Raw genomic sequence first — 21,995 nt, forward strand, 5'->3', positions numbered from 1 at the left:
GTTTAACCGATTTTAGTTTTTATTCCGTAGGCATAAGGATGGCATGAAAAGCAAAAATGCCGTTACAAAACCAACTGATTGATGCAGCCATCATGTGTCGTATCTTCAAAGTAATAAAGTTCCAAATCGCTTGACTGGACAGTAAAAAGGTTTTTCTTATATGTCTAAGGTTATTTTGAATGGTATATAGCCGTCCATTATTCTACCAATTCTGTGTAAAAGTATACAATTTCGCCTGAAACTGGTCGATGCTATACAGTTGGTAATAATATAATAATAGGTTAGTTGGCAGGTGAGTTTAGTTCTGGAATGATTTAGCTGAAAGCAAATTATGGAATAAAAATGTCTAAAGTGATATATAGGAATATAATATAATAGTACTATAATGTTTGTTTTATTTTTTTATTGTTTTTTATGATATAAGCCAGTAAACAAGCAGACGGATCACTTGATGGCAAGCAATCGCCACCGTCCATGGACACCTAAAACATTAGTAGCGTTACAAGTGGGAGCTAGGAATTTAAGAGTTGTTGAGGAATTAGGGATTATAAAGATTGGGAAGAGGGGTAATTGGGCTTCCGGTAACCTCACTCACAAAATGAAACACAACTTAATCGTGGGTTCACATCGGTTTTCTATGAAGCCGTGGTGTCATTCCGGTCAAGCTGGCCCATTCGTGCCGAAGCATGGCTCTCCCACACTTGAGATGTATTGTTTTGTGAATTATATTATATTTTATGAATGAGATTTTGTTACTTGTATCATAGTATTTTGGCTGCCAGGTTCTGGTATTAACTGCATTTAAATTAAGATAAAGTTGGTTACGGAAATAATAATTTATTTTTATTGTTTCAAATTAAAATATTTACTGGTATTTAGGAATATTTTATTCATACTTATGATAAAACTACCATTAAATACTTATAGAAACCATTATCCATTGGATAAAAATAACATCAGAAACCAAATTACAATATAACTTTACTAGTTTAATATACTTAAAAGCATAAAATATTTTTATCTTTCAAACACAAACTCGTTACTTTCATTTTAAATGAACTATTTTTTAAATGAAAGAACACCAAACAAAGTAGAACACGTCAGATATGGCTCGTAGCTCGCTTATCTGCTACGGCGTAGTGTTCGTAGCTAGCGTAGCTGCTACGGCGTAGCGACAATATAACATTTTTAACCTGAATTTGTCACTACAATACAAGGACTTGCTCTTTAGGTTTGAAATAAACTGTATATCTCTTTGTAATGGTATTTGTCCTTTGTAAGTAAAGAGTATTATGTTGAAGTGTGAAAAATACTACTTGGAAAGGACTCAATTTCAATACTTATTTCAAAATGTCAAAAACGATAGTTTTCAATAAATTTTGTATGACTTTAGGTGTTGGTGATTCTGATGAGAAGCAGGGTAGCAACAAACACAGCTTCTATTTAAAATTAAAACTGTCACCACTTTGGGACTGGCAAAAATACTGAATAATTTTAATAATACATTAATTTTGTAGTTTACTCAATTTATAAAAAAAGACGTCTATTGTTGTACTACTAAATTAAGTATTAATTTTAATCGTACTTGACTTGTAAAAATGAGGCTATAATATTGCCTATATTGCTGGCAATTTGCTTTTTCATTCAACCTACTTTTGTACCTAAACATAGGCCTCGGCGGTATTCATATTAAAAGCTTTTAAAAATACTCATTTTGATGTTCGAAGGTTTTTAAAGGCTCGAGTTATGTCAGGTTGAATTTTATGGAACACAAATATCAGAAATAGCTAATGGGGCAAACAATTTTGGTATTATGTATATAAATTGTAGGATTCGGAACTGGACTTGTATATGTGGAGGATGTCTATTGTTCCTGAGTATGATACATTGCCACTTATTAGATAACAGCTGTACTTATAAGTAAAATGACATTGACATAATATCTTTAAGTCAATAGTTCGGTTAGGTCCCTGAAGGGGGCGTAGTTGAGCCCGTTGTGTTGACACGGTTGCTGAGATGATGTGTCATGGATATGCGATAGGCGACGGCAGTCGGCGCGAAATCGTGCATTGATTCCAATTCATTTTATCAAAACTTAATTTACGCCGCGACATAATATAAGTAATACAAGTAATCTGTTATTTCATACTATATTGATTTATAACTTCAAACTAAAAAAGTTACTCCATAGTTTTGAAGCAAAAGTGAAACGTCTATTTCATGTTGCATACATATATCAAATTGAAAGAGCACTCTTAATATTTTGACTTTTATGCTCACATTTACCAGAGAGAGATAAAAGGCAATATTTTAACGCTGCTCTCTAGTTTCTGTAAAATATGTAGTCCCTTAGTCGATACTTATGACACCCGTGGGAATAGCAAGGGTGGTTAAAAATCAACAGCCTGTTAATGGCCTTACAGACTGTTAACCAAAGGCCTCTTCTCAGACAGAAGGTTTGAGCATTAATCACCATGCTTGCTCAATGCGGGTTAGCAATTTTAAACTTAAGCCAAATAAATTATAAGCCCAAGTTTCCTCACGATGTTTTCCTTCATCGTTTGTCAGTGGTGTCTAAATAATCTTAGAAAGTATGTATAACTCGGAAAAAGTCACATTGGTACTTGCCGTGTTGTTTGGTTTTGAAGGAGCGGCTGTCTTAAGCCACCATGACAGATATATGACTACTCTTAGTAATTCTTTTATTTTATTTGCGTAAAGTCTTTAGTCTTTACCTACAAAACATTTCACTCCTCATAGCCACAAAAAGTAAGAACCCTGAAAAGACACGCAGTAAAAACAAGCCGAAAAGGGTTGAAATTGAAATAAAACCCCGTCCAAAGATTAGAGGGTTTATGTCTCCAACCCTTTGCCGTTTAGGGCGCATTCACACGAGCGTTACTTTGACGCGCGTTAAAAAAACGTTCAAATAGAACAAATGTCTTAGCTAATACATGTTTATGCGTCCAGCGTTTATTTTGAGCGACGATTTTATTATACTTTTGTTTTATTTATTTTAATGTTTTTGTTTTGTGTTTTATTGTATTTGTGTGTGCCAAAGGTGTACTACCAATATAGTTTATAAGTTTGTTTTGGTAATACTAACTCTCTATCCAACGGTGCCTGATAATAAAAAATTTAGATTTTTATTTATTTATTCATTTTATTATACTGTGTTACATTTTCAACGATAAGGTTTGGGAGTTAAAGACTAAATTGCAATTTGTTCTATCCAAGCGTTTTAAACGCGCGTTAAAAAGCTCTTGTGCGAATGAGGCCTTAGAGTTTTGTTTATTTAGGCAAAGTACTTTGAAATTTTCGTCAGAACAATTGTTGGCAATCAAAGAAAATGCTTTGTGGCCGTGTATAATTTGAAATCTGCAATTTAGAATTTGCGTTGTTCATTTGCCGTTTATTGAGTTGATGAGGAATAATTCTGTATTTTTATGAGAACAAAACGAACGACGCTCGATTGTTTTCTTTGTGCTTCTAATTAGGTGATTTGAGAATTGATAAAGGGAGATTTGAATAATTTTTAACTTGTTTTTGTGTAAATAATTATGATTATTAGTAATACATCACATTAGTCACTAGGAGTAATGATAATTATAACGGCACATTCGCACACTATTATTATAAATGTAAAAGTTTGTTTGTTTGAATGTTTGTCCGCCAATCACGCTGAAACTAGAGAATAGATTTTAACGTAATTTGGTATACAGACAGGGTATGAGCTGACTTGGGTGATAGGTTATCCCACGGGATTGCGGGCGAAACAGCTGATAGAAGTTAGTATTATAAAATATGCAGAAATATAAGTTCATAGATCAAAATTGTATATTGATTTTTCTTGGTATAAGCCGGTAAACGAGCGGGATCACCTGATCGCCGATCATGTAATCGCCGTCGCCCATGGACACCCGAAACACCAGAGGCGTTACAAGTGCGTTGCCGGCCTTTAGGTTAGGAATTTAAGGGTTGTTGGGGAATTGGGGATTGGGAAGATTGGGAACACAACGCAAGCGTTGTTTCACGTCGGTTTTCTGTGAGGCCGTGGTATCACTCCGATTGAGCCGGCCCATTCGTGCCGAAGCATGGCTCTCCCACACTCAAAGCCACACAAACAGCTCTCAGTGGCAGAAAAACAATTCACAAAGTGTAAATAGACATACAATAAAACAAAGAAGAGCGCGGCATGCAAATTTACGGAGTGTTGAGGCACTCCGTAAACCGGAACCGTGCCGGATGTGAGACGGCGCCGTGCCGTGTCGAATGGAAATAAGGAAACATCGAATATTTCGTTTGCACTTCGAAAATGCAACAAGAAATTACTTGCATTGCATATTTGTATTGTGAAATGTATTTTTAGTTTGTATATAATTAGTTTTTATATAAAAGTAGAATACAGCAGATTTTTCGGGTGTTGATTTTTTTAATACTTTGGATTTTTATATTGTGTTCATTATTAAATGTTTACAAATTATCACATCACACTAATATTATAACTGCCACGCAATGTGTAGCGGGTTCGTTAAAAATCATAAAATAAAAATCCAGCACGGAACAACTCTGTGTGATTCACAAATTGTGTATCAGGTCTGCGAATTATGTGTATGTGAACTTCTATATTTATAAACCCATCCACAACACACGAAACGAAACTCCTAGTATGGGGCAACGTATTTACGGAGAAAAAATCTTTCCATCATTATTACTTTTCCTACAAGCAAGGCAGGATGTCATTCCCGGCTAATCACACGGAAACGGCCTCCGTATATATATCATAACGGTTTTTGCTTCAACACAAAGTTCTCAGGGACAGCAAGTGTGTAATATTTACAACACATATATTACAACTATAACTCACTCGGTTCTATTCATACTAAGTTATAAATAGACACCGTGACCCTCGATCCCTAGCTATTATATATAGATCTATCTATACTAGCTTTCGCCCGCGGCCTTCATTAAAGTGATTTGATTTAATTTGCTTTACTCACACTCTTTTTCGAAGGAATTTATTTTGTTATTTTATGTTGGGTAATCCTCAAATTACTTCTCCCGCCTTGAGCAAACTAACCCACATTGAGCAAGCGTGGTGATTAATGCTTAAACAAAGTTCTCCAGTGGAGCAAGGGCCTTAATATCTGCAGTGGCTATTTATTGGCTGTTGATGACTGATGTTCTATTCTCTAGGTTATAAAAGGTCCGTGAGCTCGGATCCCAATTATATACAGGTTACCTAGGCTCCGGCTCAAAGTAGGGGAAGGAACGGGATTTTAGTCAGTAAGAGTCTGACACTCCCTCCCGTTATTTTGTAGGCGGGAAAATCATTGGACGATTTTCGCCCCTCTAAAAACCAAACAATGTGGTGAGATGGAGTGTCAGACTATGAAACCTCCATGTAACCCACTAGGTAGTCCGCATTTCAGATGGATTGGCGGCAGATTTCCAAAAATATGGTGCATGGTTTTTTATTAGTGCGTAATACTCTTTCATTATCCATTTTAGGGGATAAAATATTAAAAAAAGCCTGTGTCACTCTCCCGCCCTTTATCTACCCCCATTTATTACTTCGTTTTGTCATAAAAACAGACAAACATATTTTCACTTTTATAATATTAGTATGGGTTATATATAGACTGCAAAATGCAGTTGAGTGGATCGTGGGGAATTTTCATTACAGCATTTAACACATAGGTATACAGGACTAGATGTGGCACGTTTGAGCCCTTGAATTGAACTAAGTATATACCGTAAGATCGAGTTTCTTTGACTCTACGAATAACTTTAACCGAAACTTTTAAACCAATGAAAAACTAATATACGCGTTGTTCTGGATTTCTATTGGTTATAGAATTTGGGTCAAAATTACCCCAGCGGGCTATAATAACCCGAATTTATACTCTGCACTTTTATATATCGAAAGTATTCCTTATGTCAAGTTGTTATGCCGCGGGGCGAAACAAGTTGTCATATGATAGATGTAGAGATAGAAAAAAATATTAGATAAATAAATATATATATTTACTTGGTGGAATTATCAAAATTTCTTTTTTTCAAATCTAGAAAATACTTCATTCTGTTTGGAGTTGGTTTCCAAAAGAAATTTAAATGAAGAACATAATATACCAAAAAGAAAATAAAATTAAAGTTCAAGAAAAAAAAAAGTAATTTAAAAAACTAAAAAACCCGACTGCGTTTCTTTATAATATTAAAATGAAAAAACCCTAAAACAAGAAAGTAATCGTAAAATTTAAGCAGTCGGGACCCATTCTAAATATAAAGACTTTGTGAGGGCACATACGGCTTGCTTTCTAGAATGGGTCCCGACTGCTTAAATTTTACGATTACTTTCTTGTTTTAGGGTTTTTTCATTTTAATATTATAAAGAAACGCAGTCGGGTTTTTTAGTTTTTTAAATTACTTTTTTTATTTATTTATTTTTAGTTTTATCATTTTTTCATTTTGATATATCTAGTGTCACTCTGACAGTAAATACTAATCAAACGACCCCTATAAAGCGGAAATCCATCGAGTCGTTCAGGCTAGAGAGTGAGCAATATTCGAATTTGGCGCCAAAAATCCGCCATTTTGTTTTTTATTATTTTTATATATCCAGTGTCACTCTCACAGTAAATACGAATCTAACGACACCTCTCAAGTCAAAATCCGTCAAGCCGTTTAGGCTAGAGAGTGAGAAATATTCGAATTTGACGCCAAAAATCCGCCATTTTGTTTTTTTTTTAATTTTGATATATCCAGTGTCACTCTCACAGTAAATACGAATCTAACGACACCTCTCAAGTCAAAATCCATCAAGCCGTTTAGGCTGCAGAGCGTGCCAAACAATTATACATACATACATACATACATACATACATACATACATACATACATACATACATACATACATACATACACTCGAACAACAACCCTCCTTCTGGCGCAGTCGGGTAAAAAGGAGTTGAAGTTTCTTGCTCATTATTTCTACTCGAAGCTACACTTTGGAACGAGCTTCACTGACATACAGACTGACGGATAATACCACCTGACGTTTCAAAAGTGCCTAATTTACGATTAGTAGAAATAAATGGTGTTTGACTTAAAATAAAAAAAATTGTTGAGAAAAGATATAAAATAAAATCTATTAATGCCCCATCCAACCATTTTAACATCCACGTTTTAACTGGACAATTAATTTTATCACAACCCCGTGTGATACTTTCATTAACACGGCGTCGTAATTAAATTCATAATACCTTTCTTGATGGCAAATTACATTAAGAATTACCTGAGTAGTCTGGCCACGTCTAGGGCACGTTTTCAATAAAACCTAGAGAGCATATTGGTATCTTACTCTCCATTCAATTTTTAACTTTATTGTGAAGATATAAAGTCGACAATCCTTTGAAGAAAATAATAGATTGGTGTAGCTTGATATGCTGTCTTCTTTGCTTGGAATCAATCGATTTTGTAGGTTGGAACTAAGCTAGGAATATTGTAGTAGGAACGTCCATGCGTCTTAAATGTTGAATTGTAGAATAAATAATGTTTTACGTTTAAATATTTAGTTTGAAATAAAATTGTCTGAGTTTTTGAAGGTGACTTCTGCGTTGTATTGCTACGTTTCTTCTTTTGGTATCGTATCGTCATGCTTTTTTATCCCCGATGGGGTTGGCAGAGGTGCACATTGTGGTACGTAATGCCACTGTACAATGTACACCCTCTTTTTACTATTCATGTAATAAGTCCCAAGTAATAGGGAGTCAGTCTATTGTCATACTGCGCAATTGCGCATAACCCGTGCTACCACTGAGAAATTATTTATAAAGTTTTTAATTAAAATTATTTTAATTATTTTGTTGGGGTGACAAAAAAATATGAATAACTTTTTTTATTATTTAACATAAATAAATGAGTATATGATCCAATATTATAAGAAAAAATTACCTTAGATATAACAGCGTAATTTTTTTTTTTAGTTCGAATAAAAAAAAGAGTTTGCGACCTCGATGTTGGATAAAGATAAAATTTAAATGTAGAAGTTTAAAATTTTGATCTGTTCGATCATTAAAATCTTACATGATCTGATGAGAAAAGAAAAAACCAAAAAAGCTCAGTAATACTTGGTCTAACCCGGGAATCGAACGCGAGACCCCTTGCCCGGCAGTCGCACTTGCGACCATTCGATCAATTTCGACCATTTGAGGCAGCTTTTCTTCTTTTAGTAGGCTGATAATTTCCGAGAGCTTCGGACTGCCCAACGGGTTACGGAGTAAATCTCAAAAAGCAGGAGTAGGAACGGGGTGACTTTTAGTCAGTAAGAGTCTGACACTCCTTCTCTTCTCGCCCAAGGCGGGAGAAGTCGTTGAATAATTTTCCCCCCTTAAAAAAAGGCCTATTCATCACCATATTTCACAAAAAATCCACTTTCACTTGAAGCATGAAAGGCGTGAAGCTGCATTAACCGACAATCTTATATAAAGTCAACATCACTGTCGTTAGCACCGCTGTCAATCAACACGAAACATATATAGCGTGTAACAAAATATCCTATACATCAAGAGGCACTGAAGAATGCAGGTTGAATAGAATCTCTACACAAAGTGAATAGAATCTCTACACAAAGTATAATACGTTTAAAAAAAATTGGTACCAAATACTTGTCGCATGGTTCTTCATTTTATAAATCATACAAACGTATCACGTACGTACGTTACAGGGATCACTCGCTAATTATGAATTTCTTCTGTAAATCTGATCACCTAGTACCTATCTACCTAATTTTAATTCGCATGAAAATAAAAAATAAATATTGGAAAAATTCATAACTTCGTAAACCATACCAGTTTAAAAAACCCTTCCCGTATCGTTTGTTATGTTATCTAGAAACCGTGTACTTGATATGTATACCGCCTTTTTGTTACACCTTGTATACTATACAAAAATGAAAAATATACTCCGTCATTATATAAGCTTTCTTGGAACCTCATTTTCCAATACACACTGACCATGACTCGGCATTATATAAGCAAGGCTAAAGGTCGTCGCAATAATACCTTACTAAATAATTCGTGGAGGTATTCCATGCTATACCGCTAGTGTTGGCAAGCGTCCCAACTTTTCCCGGGATTTTTTATTTCCCGTGATTGATTCCGGGATCCGTATTGAATATTGATAGTTTTTTTCCCTTTTATTTGTTTAAGAATTGATACTTTTGTGTGTTTTTTTTATGTAAAGAGCATTCTTTGTTGTTTTTGTGGTATTTTGTTTGTAAACGATCGGTTAATAAAAATGTTTTGAGCTAATAAATAGTTTATCTCTACCTCGCCTACTTGCGACTTAATGATATTCTTTTTATGTATGTATTTATACGATAACACGCTTTTTCTCTTACACTATTAGATTAATGGAAAACATTTTGAAACCGTTTCTGTGTAAGTGATTACTTAGGACTTACAATTAAGTAATTAAAGCTTATCCTAAAATTAGGATTGTCGCGAAACTAGGTGTCTTTAATCATTTAAAATAAGAAAGGAAAATCGCAGAATGTTTCTTGTCAAAAATTGGAAGCAAACTAAGTAATATATACATAATATTTTTTTTTTTTATGGAATAAGTGGCAAACGAGCAGACGAGTCACCTGATGGTGCTGTATCTTCACGCCTAGCTCCCTTTGAGGTATGCAGAGACTAAACTGTCAAGTACCATGCTTATGACATACCTCTTTCCTATTAAATTTTCATATTTCCATAACATCATCATCGGTTAACGATATCTGCAATTGACTGGCTAAAAAATCTTTATAATATTAAACAAAAATGCCGAATCCCGTTTTTTTGAATTTCGTGATTGCGAGTGACATCACTATGTCCCACATTATTGAGATACCTCGAAGGGTAAAAATGACATTCGAAATATGAAAGTGATTACGTCATGTCGACATGAAATATTGCGAAACGGGAACAAGGAAGTGTTCCTATGAGCACAAAGTTTGACATACTGACGAAGTTGGTACAAAATTTTGTTTCATTTTCTAATTTTGTGGCTTTTACAAAGATTGGTACCAGTACTTTGGTACTTTGGGACGATATTGCGATCCGCGTTCATCGGTACGATAATATTGCGAAATTTTCTAGATTTCTCCCCTGTCAAAGTTTTTGACAATGACGAACTGAATCGGTTTAATAATTTTCAATTCTATGAAATAATATTTAAGCTTTAAAGTTACTTTTCTATGTCAGATATGAGTGCTTGATAGGAATTGCCTTATATAACAGAATTGATTTTTTTTTTAAATAAGTGTATTTTTAGAACTTGATTTAACATATCACACTGAATTGGTAGATTAAATGGACGTATGGAAATACTGACATAAAATCAAAACATAAAAAAGTTATTAAAAATGTTTCTATTACGATTTGAAAACATATATTTCAGAGAGCAAATAACAAAAAAAATAAATATATAAATTGTGGTCGTTATTATGTGACTGTACTTTTATTTCATTTTAATCAAAGATATACCAAAGTCAATGATATACTAGAAATGGCACACATTATTAAACATGATTTCTAACCTCAAAATCATTTATTTAAATAAACAACGAATATTGCTTACACGAAATTACCCTAAACTCATTGGTGTTTTACATGTCACATATATTAATGTTCTGTACAAGTATATATTACTTATCAATTACCTAATTAAACCTTTTTAGGGCACACATAGACACATTGACATCCTACAAATTGGTTTAAAACCATTTTACATTTAATACATCTAAGTTTTAAGCGTTTTCTGCTCATTTTAATGCTATAAATAATACATTTTTTTCTTTGGTTTTTACTATAATACTAGTCAACAAAAATAAGTAGTCTATTAAAGAAACTATTGAAATAATAATTTTCTTTTCACAACCGCACTAATCTATGTAGTGTTTTCACAACCACATCTAGTTGGAAAGTATCTTTGTTTTATTTAACGAATAAACATATTTTCTATTCAAGAGCATTTTATTTTTAATGTAAAACGGGGTGAATAGAATTCAAAGGGTGAATAGATACAGGAATGGGGTGAATAGATGTTAGAACATTTTCCACCACTCTTCTGTATCTATTCACCCCTCGAATTCTATTCACCCCGTTTTACGGTACTGATATTAAAAAAAAATAGGTACAATTTTAATGTAAAGAAATATCCTTAGTACCTAAACTATCATCGGCAAAAACACCACATTCAAAACTCAACCTTACACAACTTGATTCAAAGTTCAAACAAAAAAAATCTCACTAACTACACACACAAAACAAAAAACACACAACTAAAAAACGACCTTAGTTTACTAAACTTAGAGTATATATTCCTACAACCTTTTACGTGCCAAAGACTATATCTTCAGGTCTGGAGCAGGATGCATGATGAGCTCGTAGGACGTCTGCGGATGTTGATTTGACGCAGTTGTTCATGTGGATGTCTGAGGATGCGTTGGAGTGATGTTGCTCGCGACGTTGTCGCTGGCAACAGTAGCGACGTGCGATGTCGCCGCAGAGAGACCTGGGAAGAGGGAGTGAGGGTGAGAATCTTACTAATTCAATGTCACGCGTCTTATCCCCGAAGGGGTAGGCAGAGGTGCATCTGCACATTACGGCACGTAATGCCGCTATACAATGTACACCCATTCTTCAGCATTTGTATTATAAATCCCATGTAGTAGTTAGTGGCTGAGCCTATTCCATTTACTGGGCACAATTCCAGACTCCGTGCTACTACTGAGAAATTTTCGAAGAATCGAAAAAAAAACCCAGCAATGCCTTGGCCAACTTGAAAATCGAATCCGTGACTCCTTGTTCGGTAGTCGCACCCTCGACCAACGAGGCGGTCTCCAATATATTATTATTATCATTTAATTCCGTTTACCTATACAAAAATGATTGCATGACAAATAAATAAGTGCTACTTCTGTCTGACCTATAAAACACAGTTCGTTCAGGAAATCAGCCTCATTCAGAGTTCAATAGATCGACTATTGATCGATGTTAGGTAATAAAATACTAGTTGGAATCGAGTGCAGGGTTGTTTTAACTGACTTCTATAAAGAATGAGGTAATTTATAATAAATGGAATTTACCGCCATACTTTAGGGTCTTTTAATGGTTATTTAAATCAACCAAAGGTATTTCATTTAGATTAATTAAATTTAGACAATTAAGATGTAATTTCAATGGTAGTTTCGCTACAATGCCGGCTTTGGCGTCAGTTAAATAACTTTTATCTGACATAGTAATAAATGCCGTGCTTTTTTACTAAATATAATTACACACATGAAATTATAATTCAAGCTAAGATTTAGAATGAATAAATCATTAACACGAAACATGGACGAGTTTTGGTCATTCTCCTTTCTAAGTAGTAACACGGAGTCTGAAATTGTGACCAATATATGGCAAAAGGCTCCCCCTATTACATGGGACTTATAATACAGATGGTAAAAAGTGGGTGTACATTGTATGTTTTGGTACATGAGCCATTAGTATCTTCTAGCCATCTCCTTCTTTGGTAAAAGACGAGGTGGTACAAAAAACTACAACTTAAATAAAACTAACCTGCAGCAAGAGTCCAGGGTCTTCCTAAACGCAGCTCTGAAGTCCCTGTTGAAGTATGCGTAGATGAGGGGGTTCAGTGCAGAATTGAAGTAGCCCACCCAAAATACAGCGGCTACCACCGGCGGTGGGGAGGGACAGGCATCCCCACATAGCGCTGTTATTATGTACCTGGGGATAAGAAGTTCAAGGTTAATGTGGTTATTTTTGAATTTGGGTTTTAGCAATTCTTTTTTTTGTGGAATTGGGGACTAACGAGAAGACAGATCACTGGTGGTATGATGGTAAGTGATCAGCGCCGTCCATAGACACGCAGAATACGAGCGGCGCCACAATTTCATTGCTAGACGTGTAAGAAGAAATAGAAGATTAGAATAGAATAGAAGAACAACAGACAATCGCCGCGTCGTGTGTCGCCTGCTCATGAATATGAGCGTCAAGCAATTACGTGAGTAAACCGATGGCATAGTAAAAGAATAGAAGAAGTCCTTCTCATCATCATCATCAGCCCACAAGTGGCTACCGCTGACTTAAGGCAGACACAGGCAAGGCATGTTTTGAGTATTTATCACCATGGTTGCTCAATGCGGGTTGGGGATTTCAAACTTAAAGTAGAAATTATAAGCCCAAGATTCCTCCCAAGTTTTCCTTCACTGTTTGTCGTAGTGGTGTCTAAACAATCTCAGAAAGTTTACCTATGGGTAAGACTGTTACTCATGTATTTTTCTGCTGTTCTATTGTATCTGAATTTATCATAATAATACATACTCTTCTTTAAAATGTTACCTCTTATACAATGTACTGATTTTTTATTTAATCTTGAATAATTATGCTCATTTCCAATCGGTTCGGTATAAGCCGGTAATCGAGCTGACTGGATCACCTAATGTGCTTCGGGTCTAGGTGTCATATGCATGCGATTTTTTTATGTTAAATGGGCCGACGTTTGGCCGCTATTTCGCCTGATGGTAAGTGCTGATGCGGCCTACGATGGAGCACGTCTGCCCATAAGCAACCTATTCACTCGGGCTTTGAAGACACCCAGATTATACCCATCAGGAAACACAGACTCCGGCAAGGAGTTCCACTCCCTAGCAGTTCGTACAAGGAAGCTTGAAGCGAAGCGCTTCGTGCGAGTGGGTGGGATATCCACCATGAAACGGTGACGCCTCCCGACCGTCTTGTGGTTCGATGATGGAAAGGACTAGGAGGAATCAAGTTGTACAGTTCAATTTTATGTTTGTTCTTTTTTTAAAAACAAATAAAACACGGCGGCTATTGTTTGCCATCAGGTGATACGTCAACTAGTTTATCGGCGTGTTCCATAAAAAAAAAAAAACTATACATATAAGCCTCATCATTTCTAACCACGATACACATATGCAGTACTTTGGCACCGTAGCACAAATTACTAGTGACATATCCCAAAATACTTCGGCCTCTATCTTCGGTCTTCCATTGCTAGTGTCTGCTACATTTAAAGTAAATGATTACTTTTTAGGTCACGCGTGTAGACCCGTATCAATAGAACACGTGAATCAGATTTGTGACGTTTTTTTACATGTGATTGGGTCTATTTAGTAACATAGTGTAGTGGAGATACAAATATACGGGCGGTAAATATAAATATAAATTTGCTTTTGTACTTTACCTACAAATGTATATGGAGCTAACTGCCGTACTTAGAGACTTTTAATGATTACTTAAACTTTATCTTAGTAACGATTTTGTTCAGAAAACAACGCTAAGGACTGGGTTAAGTTACCATTAAATAACTCTGAGTACGGCAGTTAATGTGGTGTTTTTTTATGAAACAACGATCAAACATATCACCTGGTGGTAAGCAATTTCCGCCGCCCATGGACACTCGAAACACCAAGTTACAAGTGCGTTGCCGGTCTTTTGAGGGTTAGAAATTTAAGGGTTGTTGGGTAATCGGGGATTGGGAAGATAGGGAAGGGTGGAATTGGGCCACCGGTAACCTCTCTCACACAACGAAAGAACGCAAGCGTTGTTTCACGTCAGTTTTCAGTGAGGCCGTGGTATCACTCCGGTCGAGCCGGCTCAATCGTGCCGAAGCATGGCTCTCCCACACTTAAATTGGTTGTATTAGAAACATGAATATTTTTTTGATTACTATATATTATATACTGTTTTATTATTATTATTATATACGGTTTAATGACGTAACAATTTGACTTATGCCCTAGAATATAATGTGTGGTTGTATTTCTTACTTAGGACTCAACGGGCTAAAATAGAACCCCTAAAATAATATGCTAATAAAATAATTAAAAAAAGCCACGTCCAGGACTCGTAATCACGGTTATGATTTTTATTATCAGTATTTTGATAGTCATTGCGTACTAAAAGTTATTGTGTACTATATTGTGTCTCAAATCAGAGATAGCCCGCTTCTTTTACGAGATTATAAAAAAAAGTTTAGTGTGACTCTTTCTGCGTTGCGAATGACCATGGGTAGAACCAATTGTTTAATATCAGGTGATTTTTTTATGGATCACTAAGCAAAAGTAAGTAAACTAGCAGACGTATCACCTGATGGTAAGCAATCGCCGCCGCTCATGGACACTCGAAACACCAGAGGCGTTACAAGTGCGTTGCCGGCATTTTGGGGGTTAGGAATTTAAGGGTTGTTGGGGAATCGGTGATTGGGAATGGGGGAATTGGGCCTCCGATAACCTCACTCACACAACGAAACACAACACAAGCGTTGTTTCACGTCGGTTTTCTGTGAGGCTGTGGTATCACTCCGGTCTAGCCGACCCATTCGTACCGAAGCATGGCTCTCCCACACTTATCCATTTGTTTCTTTAACCTCGATTCTATTAAGAAAACTTACCATAAAAAGAAAGGTAGCCAACACGCCAAGAAAGCTGACATGATGATGCCGAGAGTCCTTGCAGCTTTTCTCTCTCTTTTCATCTTACTGCTTGCCATAGGCTGCATCTGTATGCTCTGTCTCTCTCTCATCACCTCGCCCATTGAGATGCCGTTGATTTGCAGATGTTTGTCCAGAAGTAAGGCTGCTACTTTACTCCTGGGAACAATAGAAAGGAAATTGGTTAGTTCAAACCTTAGTACATTATTGCTAGTACTTTGTATGTGTCTACACCTTAATAGGTAACGTATCGTAATGTATCGTAACGTTTAAAATAACAAGTTATTATTTAATTATTTATTAAAAAAAAGGTACATGTTAAAAGCTTAGAAACTAGAGTACAGTCCGACAAAACTATATATCTAGTTTGTCTGCCGGATCAAAGAAGTAATATCTTAGAATGTATATGTATTAGTAGTATATATTAATAATAAGTTAAGTTAATTAAGTAACATTTTTATTTGTTTTAAGGTATTTTTATGTTGTAAATATTTTAGTTATAGTTATTTTTATTATCTAGTTAATATGATTTTAATGTTGAACTATGTGTGATGGGGAAATAAATGAAAGTATCGTCGAGAGACTATTCGTATTATAAAAAATTACCCAATTTTTAGTAATTTTCAATATTTTATTGTAACTTTCGTGAGACATACTAAATTAATTACTATGTTATCGGCTTACTCACGTAATGTTTTGACGAGGAACTCGACTACACTCGCGAGCAACCAAATCGACTCAACCTACATGTGCGCACTCGTAGATGTTTTCTTAAAAAAATACTGAATTGTTTTTAAAAACCGATATACCATTAGAAAGCTTACAATTTCAGCTTTATATTGGTACCATTATTATAAAAATTGTATGCGCATTTTTAAAAATATTTAACTTAATTCAGCGGACAAGAGTATTTGCTCACTACGACACCAACAAGTTATAACACAAACTACCCCTATAAAACCTCCACATTAAGGTTAACTTTATCTGTAGCTTATCGAAAGTTGATCATACACATCTCCGCAAAAACGCTTCATTTTATTTCCAAAAATTATGGATAGGACACCAGAAGAAGCCGCTCAACTCGTTGCTCTACTGGAACAAGGACTTAGTCAGCGAAGAGTTGCTGCTCCGCTGAGTTTGAGCCAATCTGCAGTATCAAGAGTGTACAGAAGGTATCAAGATACTGGTGCCTTCAATCGAAGACCAAGAATAAGCCGCCACCGGTCCACCTCGGAGAGAGACGACCGTTTTATTATTTCAACTTCACTACGAAATCGTCACTTGGCCGGTGTCGATGTTCAACAGAAACTCAGAAGAGTTCGAGGAGTGGCTGTTAGCGAGTGGACAGTACGAAGACGGTTGAAGGAAGCCAACCTCACCCCTAAACGGCCTGCCACAGGCCCGAAATTGACGACCCGCCATCGGCAAGCGCGCCTTTAATTTGCCCGAGAACAACTCGATGTAACAATGAACTTGCCACCGGAATACGAACAATGGATTGGCCAACACTTAGCCCGGACATGAATCCAATTGAACACTTGTGGGACGACTACCGTGCAGACACATTCTGCATTCGTCAGTAAGTAAGACTGGGCTCCATTGGTCCATGCTCCAATCGAGTTGTTCTTGGGCAAATTGAAGGCGCGCTTGCCGATGGCGGGTCGTCAATTTCGGGCCTGTGGCAGGCCGTTTAGGGGTGAGGTTGGCTTCCTTCAACCGTCTTCGTACTGTCCACTCGCTAACAGCCACTCCTTGAACTCTTCTGAGTTTCTGTTGAACATCGACACCGGCCAAGTGACGATTTCGTAGTGAAGTTGAAATAATAAAACGGTCGTCTCTCTCCGAGGTGGACCGGTGGCGGCTTATTCTTGGTCTTCGATTGAAGGCACCAGTATCTTGATACCTTCTGTACACTATTGACACTGCAGATTAGCTCAAACTCAGCGGAGCAGCAACTCTTCGCTAACTAAGTCCTTGTTCCAGTAGAGCAACGAGTTGAGCGGCTTCTTTTGGTGTCCTATCCATAATTTTTGGAAATAAAATGAAACGTTTCTGCGGAGATGTGTACGATCAACTTTCGATAAGCTACAGATAAAGTTAACCTTAATGTGGAGGTTTTATAGGGGTAGTTTGTGTTATAACTTGTTGGAGTCGTAATGAGCAAATACTCTTGTCCGCTGAATTAAGTTAAATATTTTAAAAAGTGCTAATGCAATTTTTATAATAATGGTCCAATATAAAGCTGAAATTGTAAGCTTTCTAATGGTATATCGGTTTTTAAAAACAGATCAGTATTTTTTTAAGAAAACATCTACGAGTGCGCACATGTAGGTTGAGTCGATTTGGTTGCTCGCGAGTGTAGTTTCAAGCCATGCTAAAGGCTCATCATATTCATGAGCAGCATTCTTCGACAATCGCCGCGTCGTGTAATTAATTTTCAATAAATTGTTTAATTCTACCCAACAGAAAAACTTAATTCCGTTTCAATGTTAGACATTTAAAATCGGCTTTTTGCTATTATGACATACTGTTACAGATAGAAATAATTTTTATGAAGAATTCCTGCACGATATCATAGCATAAGTTTTTTACTGAAACTAAGCCAAAAAATACCAAAGTAATCAAACCTAAACAACTCAAGCAATTTGTACAAACATCAAAGGCTTTACAAAAGGCGCAAGCCAGTCCCCAATCTTTTGATTCGATTCCTAACAAACAAAGTTATCAAAATATCTCGTTTCTCGTTCATTTGTCCATTTGTTCCCGTAAGCACTATTGGAGCGAACGACAAGAAAAGGCCAATTCTATTGTCAAGAAGACTGCCTCGTTGGTCGAGTGGTCGCAAGTGACTGCCGGACAAGGGGTCTCGGGTTAGATTCCCGGGTCGGGCGAAGTATTACTGGGCTTTTTTCGGCTTTTCGAAAATTTCTCAGTGGTAGCACGGAGTCTGGAATTGTGTCCAGTATATGGCAATAGGCTCACCCCTATTACATGGGACTTATAACACAAATGGTGAAAAGTGGATGTACATTGTACAGTGGCATTATGTGCCATAACGTGCACCTCTGCCTACCCCTTCGGGGATTAAAGGCGTGACGTTATAAAAAAAAAGTTATCAAAATATCTCGTTTCACGTTCATTTGTCCATTTGCTACCGTAAGCACTATTGGAGCGAACGACAAGAAAAGGCCACTTCAATTGTCAAGAACTGGATCGATTCTCAAGCCCAATAGATTTTATCGTTCACAGAATCCGAAACGATAGTCGTTTTGAACGACCTTTAAGGAAAACGGATTCGAGTGCCGTTTCTAAGGAGGTTTGAATATAAAATGTGTTTGGTGCTTAAAAACTGGTTTTTGTTTTATCAACTGTTGCTTCACGTTGCACAATGAGTTTGTGATTAGTTATAAAATTAAAATTTTGTGTTTGCCTCTTACTGATGTCTAAAAACCATCCCGTTCCTACTCCTGCTTTTCGAGCCGGAAGCCCGGTAACCCGCTAGGCAGTCCGCAGTAGCAAATTGTACCTTTTTTTTTTTGAGGGGGAAAATCATCCAATGACTTCTCCAGCCTTTCGTCAGACTTTTACTGACTAAAAACCACCCCGTTCCTATTCTTGCTTTTCGAGCCAGAGCCGAGAGTGGTCTGCAGCTCAGCAAATTGTACCTAGAAGTGACTTCACGCGATATTTCAAATCGAATTATCTTCGAAAGTATATGTTTCCGTGAGAAAATAAAAAATATGTGTCTAATAATTTAAATTAATCTACAAGACGCATTGAAATTAAATTAGTCATCTACCCTAATACGTGAGTAAGCCGAAAATTAATAAATTAATTTAGTACTCGTATGTTTCACGAAAGTCACACTATAAACATAACATCATTCAAATAAATAATCTAATAATAATTTACTCATCTCTGTCTTTTGCAATTACATAACAAAATACACCCAATAATATTTATTTTATTCTAAAAGCTACAATGTGCTAAAGAATACAAGAAAAGAAATATTTTTCCATTGTATTCCGTGAGAAGCGGAGTACGGTATCAACCTCTTGACCCCGACCAACAAGAGCCTCTTTGAATCTTGGTCGAGTCTACCCCCCATTAATATTAATTGCTCGACATGTCTTGACTAGTAAAATCTAGGATTTTTTTATATTTTTTTTTGTTTTTTATTTATAATTGAGCTTTATTTATAATTTAGCTTCTGCCAGCGGCTTTGTCCGTGTTTCCGTGAGGTAAAAAGTCTGGTATTTTACCTAAAGGCAATAATAGTTTTACATGTGGAAAATAAGTATACTATAGTTGAAACTTAGATCAAGGAAAATAGAATGGATCGAATTATAATACGAGAACTTTGCTTGAAATTAGGGAAAAATACCAAACTTTGTTTTCATTCAATTAGTAATTGAATAATGTGTTGAGTGCATAATCTGTCGATTAGCGTGGTGGCTGGGCGACCGGCTGCCTCACGGCGTGTAGTGGGTCGATTCCACAATTTTTTCGGGTCTCGGTGTCATGTGAAGTGTTATGTTTGTAAACGCACCCACGACCCAGGAGAAAACGCAAGTTTGGGACAAAGTTATAATTATATGTATTATTGAAACTAGCAAACCCGGCAAACCCCATTTCGCCTCCAATGATTGTATTCCTCCCCGTTTTCCTGCATATTTTTTACTATAAACCTCACGGAGCCCAAGGTTTTTACAACAAATGTTCGTGGAAATTGGTTCGTGTGTTCTGGAGTTAAAGCATCAGGAAAGAAAACCCGACTTATTTTTATATTATCGAATACATTTACCAACCCTGGCTGTATACTTTTGCAAGGTAGCACTTGCACTTACTACACAAAGTCATTCATCAACCATGAGTATTTATATTTATATAGCCCTAAAACCGTTACGGTTTTGTACAGTCAAGTAAAAACCCTCGTAAACATTTTTATACGACTGACATAAATATGAGGAAATATTTTCCTTTACTTTTTTTTCTTATATTTTTGACATAACAACCGAGTTCTATGTACCTTTAAATATTAATTAGACACCACTGACAAACGATGAAGCCTTTAGTCAGCAGTGATTACTTATAGGCTGTTGTGTTGGTGTGATGGATAGAATTGATTTCTAGCCACCAGGCGATCGCCCCAGTCGTCGCGAGAGACACTCCGGGCGTCGGGGATCGCGCGACGATCTCCGGCCACCGTAAGTGCGGGCCTGCGGACGGCGAGCAAGGGTAGTTCGCCGCCCGACCAGAACCAGACCCGTGCGTGCGGTGCGTCGCGTTCCGCGCGCGCCTCAAAGAGCCATCAGACCACCACAGATGGGGCCCAGTAGGGCTGATGCCTAATCCGGAGCTGCGGACAACCTAGCGGGTTTACCGGGGCTCCGGCTCGAAAGGCAGGAGAAGGAACGGGGTGGTTTTTAGTCAGTAAGAGTCTGACACTCCCTCTCGCCTCGCCCAAGGCGAGAAAAGTCATTGGATGATTTTCCCCCTGAAAAAAAAAAAAAAAAAAAAAAAGCCACCAGGCGATCCTTCTGCTAGTTTGTGTTTTGTTTTGTAGAAATAATTAAAAACCTCATGGTGTTTCAAAATTTTTGTCATGATCAAAATAAGCTGTCTCTTTCTACCTATGCCATTTCTGTTACACCTTGTATACCTACCTATAATACATATACACGGTGTAACAAAAAGGGGGTATACATATCAAGTGCACGGTTTCTAGATAACATAACAAACGATACGGGAAGAGTTTTATACGAAGTTATGAATTTTTCCAATATTTTTTTTTTTCTTTTTCATGCGAATTAAAATTAGGTAGATAGGTACTAGGCGATCAGATTTACAGAAGAAATGTTTCGTAATTAGCGAGTGACCCCTGTAGTGTTGTGACACGTTTGTATGATTTATAAAATCAAGAACCAGACATTTGTGACATCAAGTACTTGGTACCAATTTTTTTAAACGTATTTTAAGCTGAAACTTTGTGTATATATTCTATTCAACCTATATTCTTCAGTGCTTCTTGATGTATAAGGGTATTTTGTTACACGCTGTATAAGAGTAGGTATACATACATGAGTGAGTATAATATTCTTATCTCAATTTGCGAACACATTTTAATATAAATAGCATGTGTTTTCCCGACAGACTTTTCCGCCCTTTCAAGTAAAGGAAGCGTACGTTTTCCGCTCAAATGAATAATTTCACATTTTCCAAAACGTTTTAGAAATTGTCTGGCGCTTCATATCTTCGTGAGAGAGAGTGATTGATGGCTCAATTGTGTCTATGAAGTTAAGTTTTAATATTTTTTATTGACTTTATAGGTAAAAAGAATAGAATAACAAGACAATCGGCCAGGCGTCACCGTTTCATGGTGGATATCCCACCCACTCGCACGAAGCGCTTCGCTTCAAGCTTCCTTGTGCGAACTGCTAGGGAGTGGTACTCCTTGCCGGAGTCTATGTTTCCTGATGGGTATAACCTGG

The 21,995-nt window shown here is 36.6% G+C and overlaps 2 protein-coding genes across 2 annotated transcripts in view; one reads left to right on the forward strand and one right to left on the reverse strand.

Annotated features, from left to right (window-relative positions):
• Positions 1-21,995, forward strand: part of LOC126911326 (uncharacterized) — a 502,576-nt gene that overhangs the window by 447,697 nt on the left and 32,884 nt on the right. The window lies entirely within an intron of this gene.
• Positions 10,490-21,995, reverse strand: part of LOC118270548 (octopamine receptor beta-1R-like) — a 115,043-nt gene continuing 103,537 nt past the window's right edge. The window contains exons 3-5 of the mRNA XM_035586161.2: positions 15,466-15,663; positions 12,609-12,776; positions 10,490-11,559 (exon numbers count right to left, since the gene is read on the reverse strand). Of these exons, the coding sequence (XP_035442054.1) occupies positions 11,379-11,559; positions 12,609-12,776; positions 15,466-15,663 (547 nt within the window). The 3' untranslated portion in view covers positions 10,490-11,378. The remainder of the gene's footprint in view (positions 11,560-12,608; positions 12,777-15,465; positions 15,664-21,995) is intronic.

This window comes from Spodoptera frugiperda, chromosome 13 (assembly GCF_023101765.2).
Source record: "Spodoptera frugiperda isolate SF20-4 chromosome 13, AGI-APGP_CSIRO_Sfru_2.0, whole genome shotgun sequence".
Lineage (NCBI taxonomy): Eukaryota > Metazoa > Arthropoda > Insecta > Lepidoptera > Noctuidae > Spodoptera > Spodoptera frugiperda.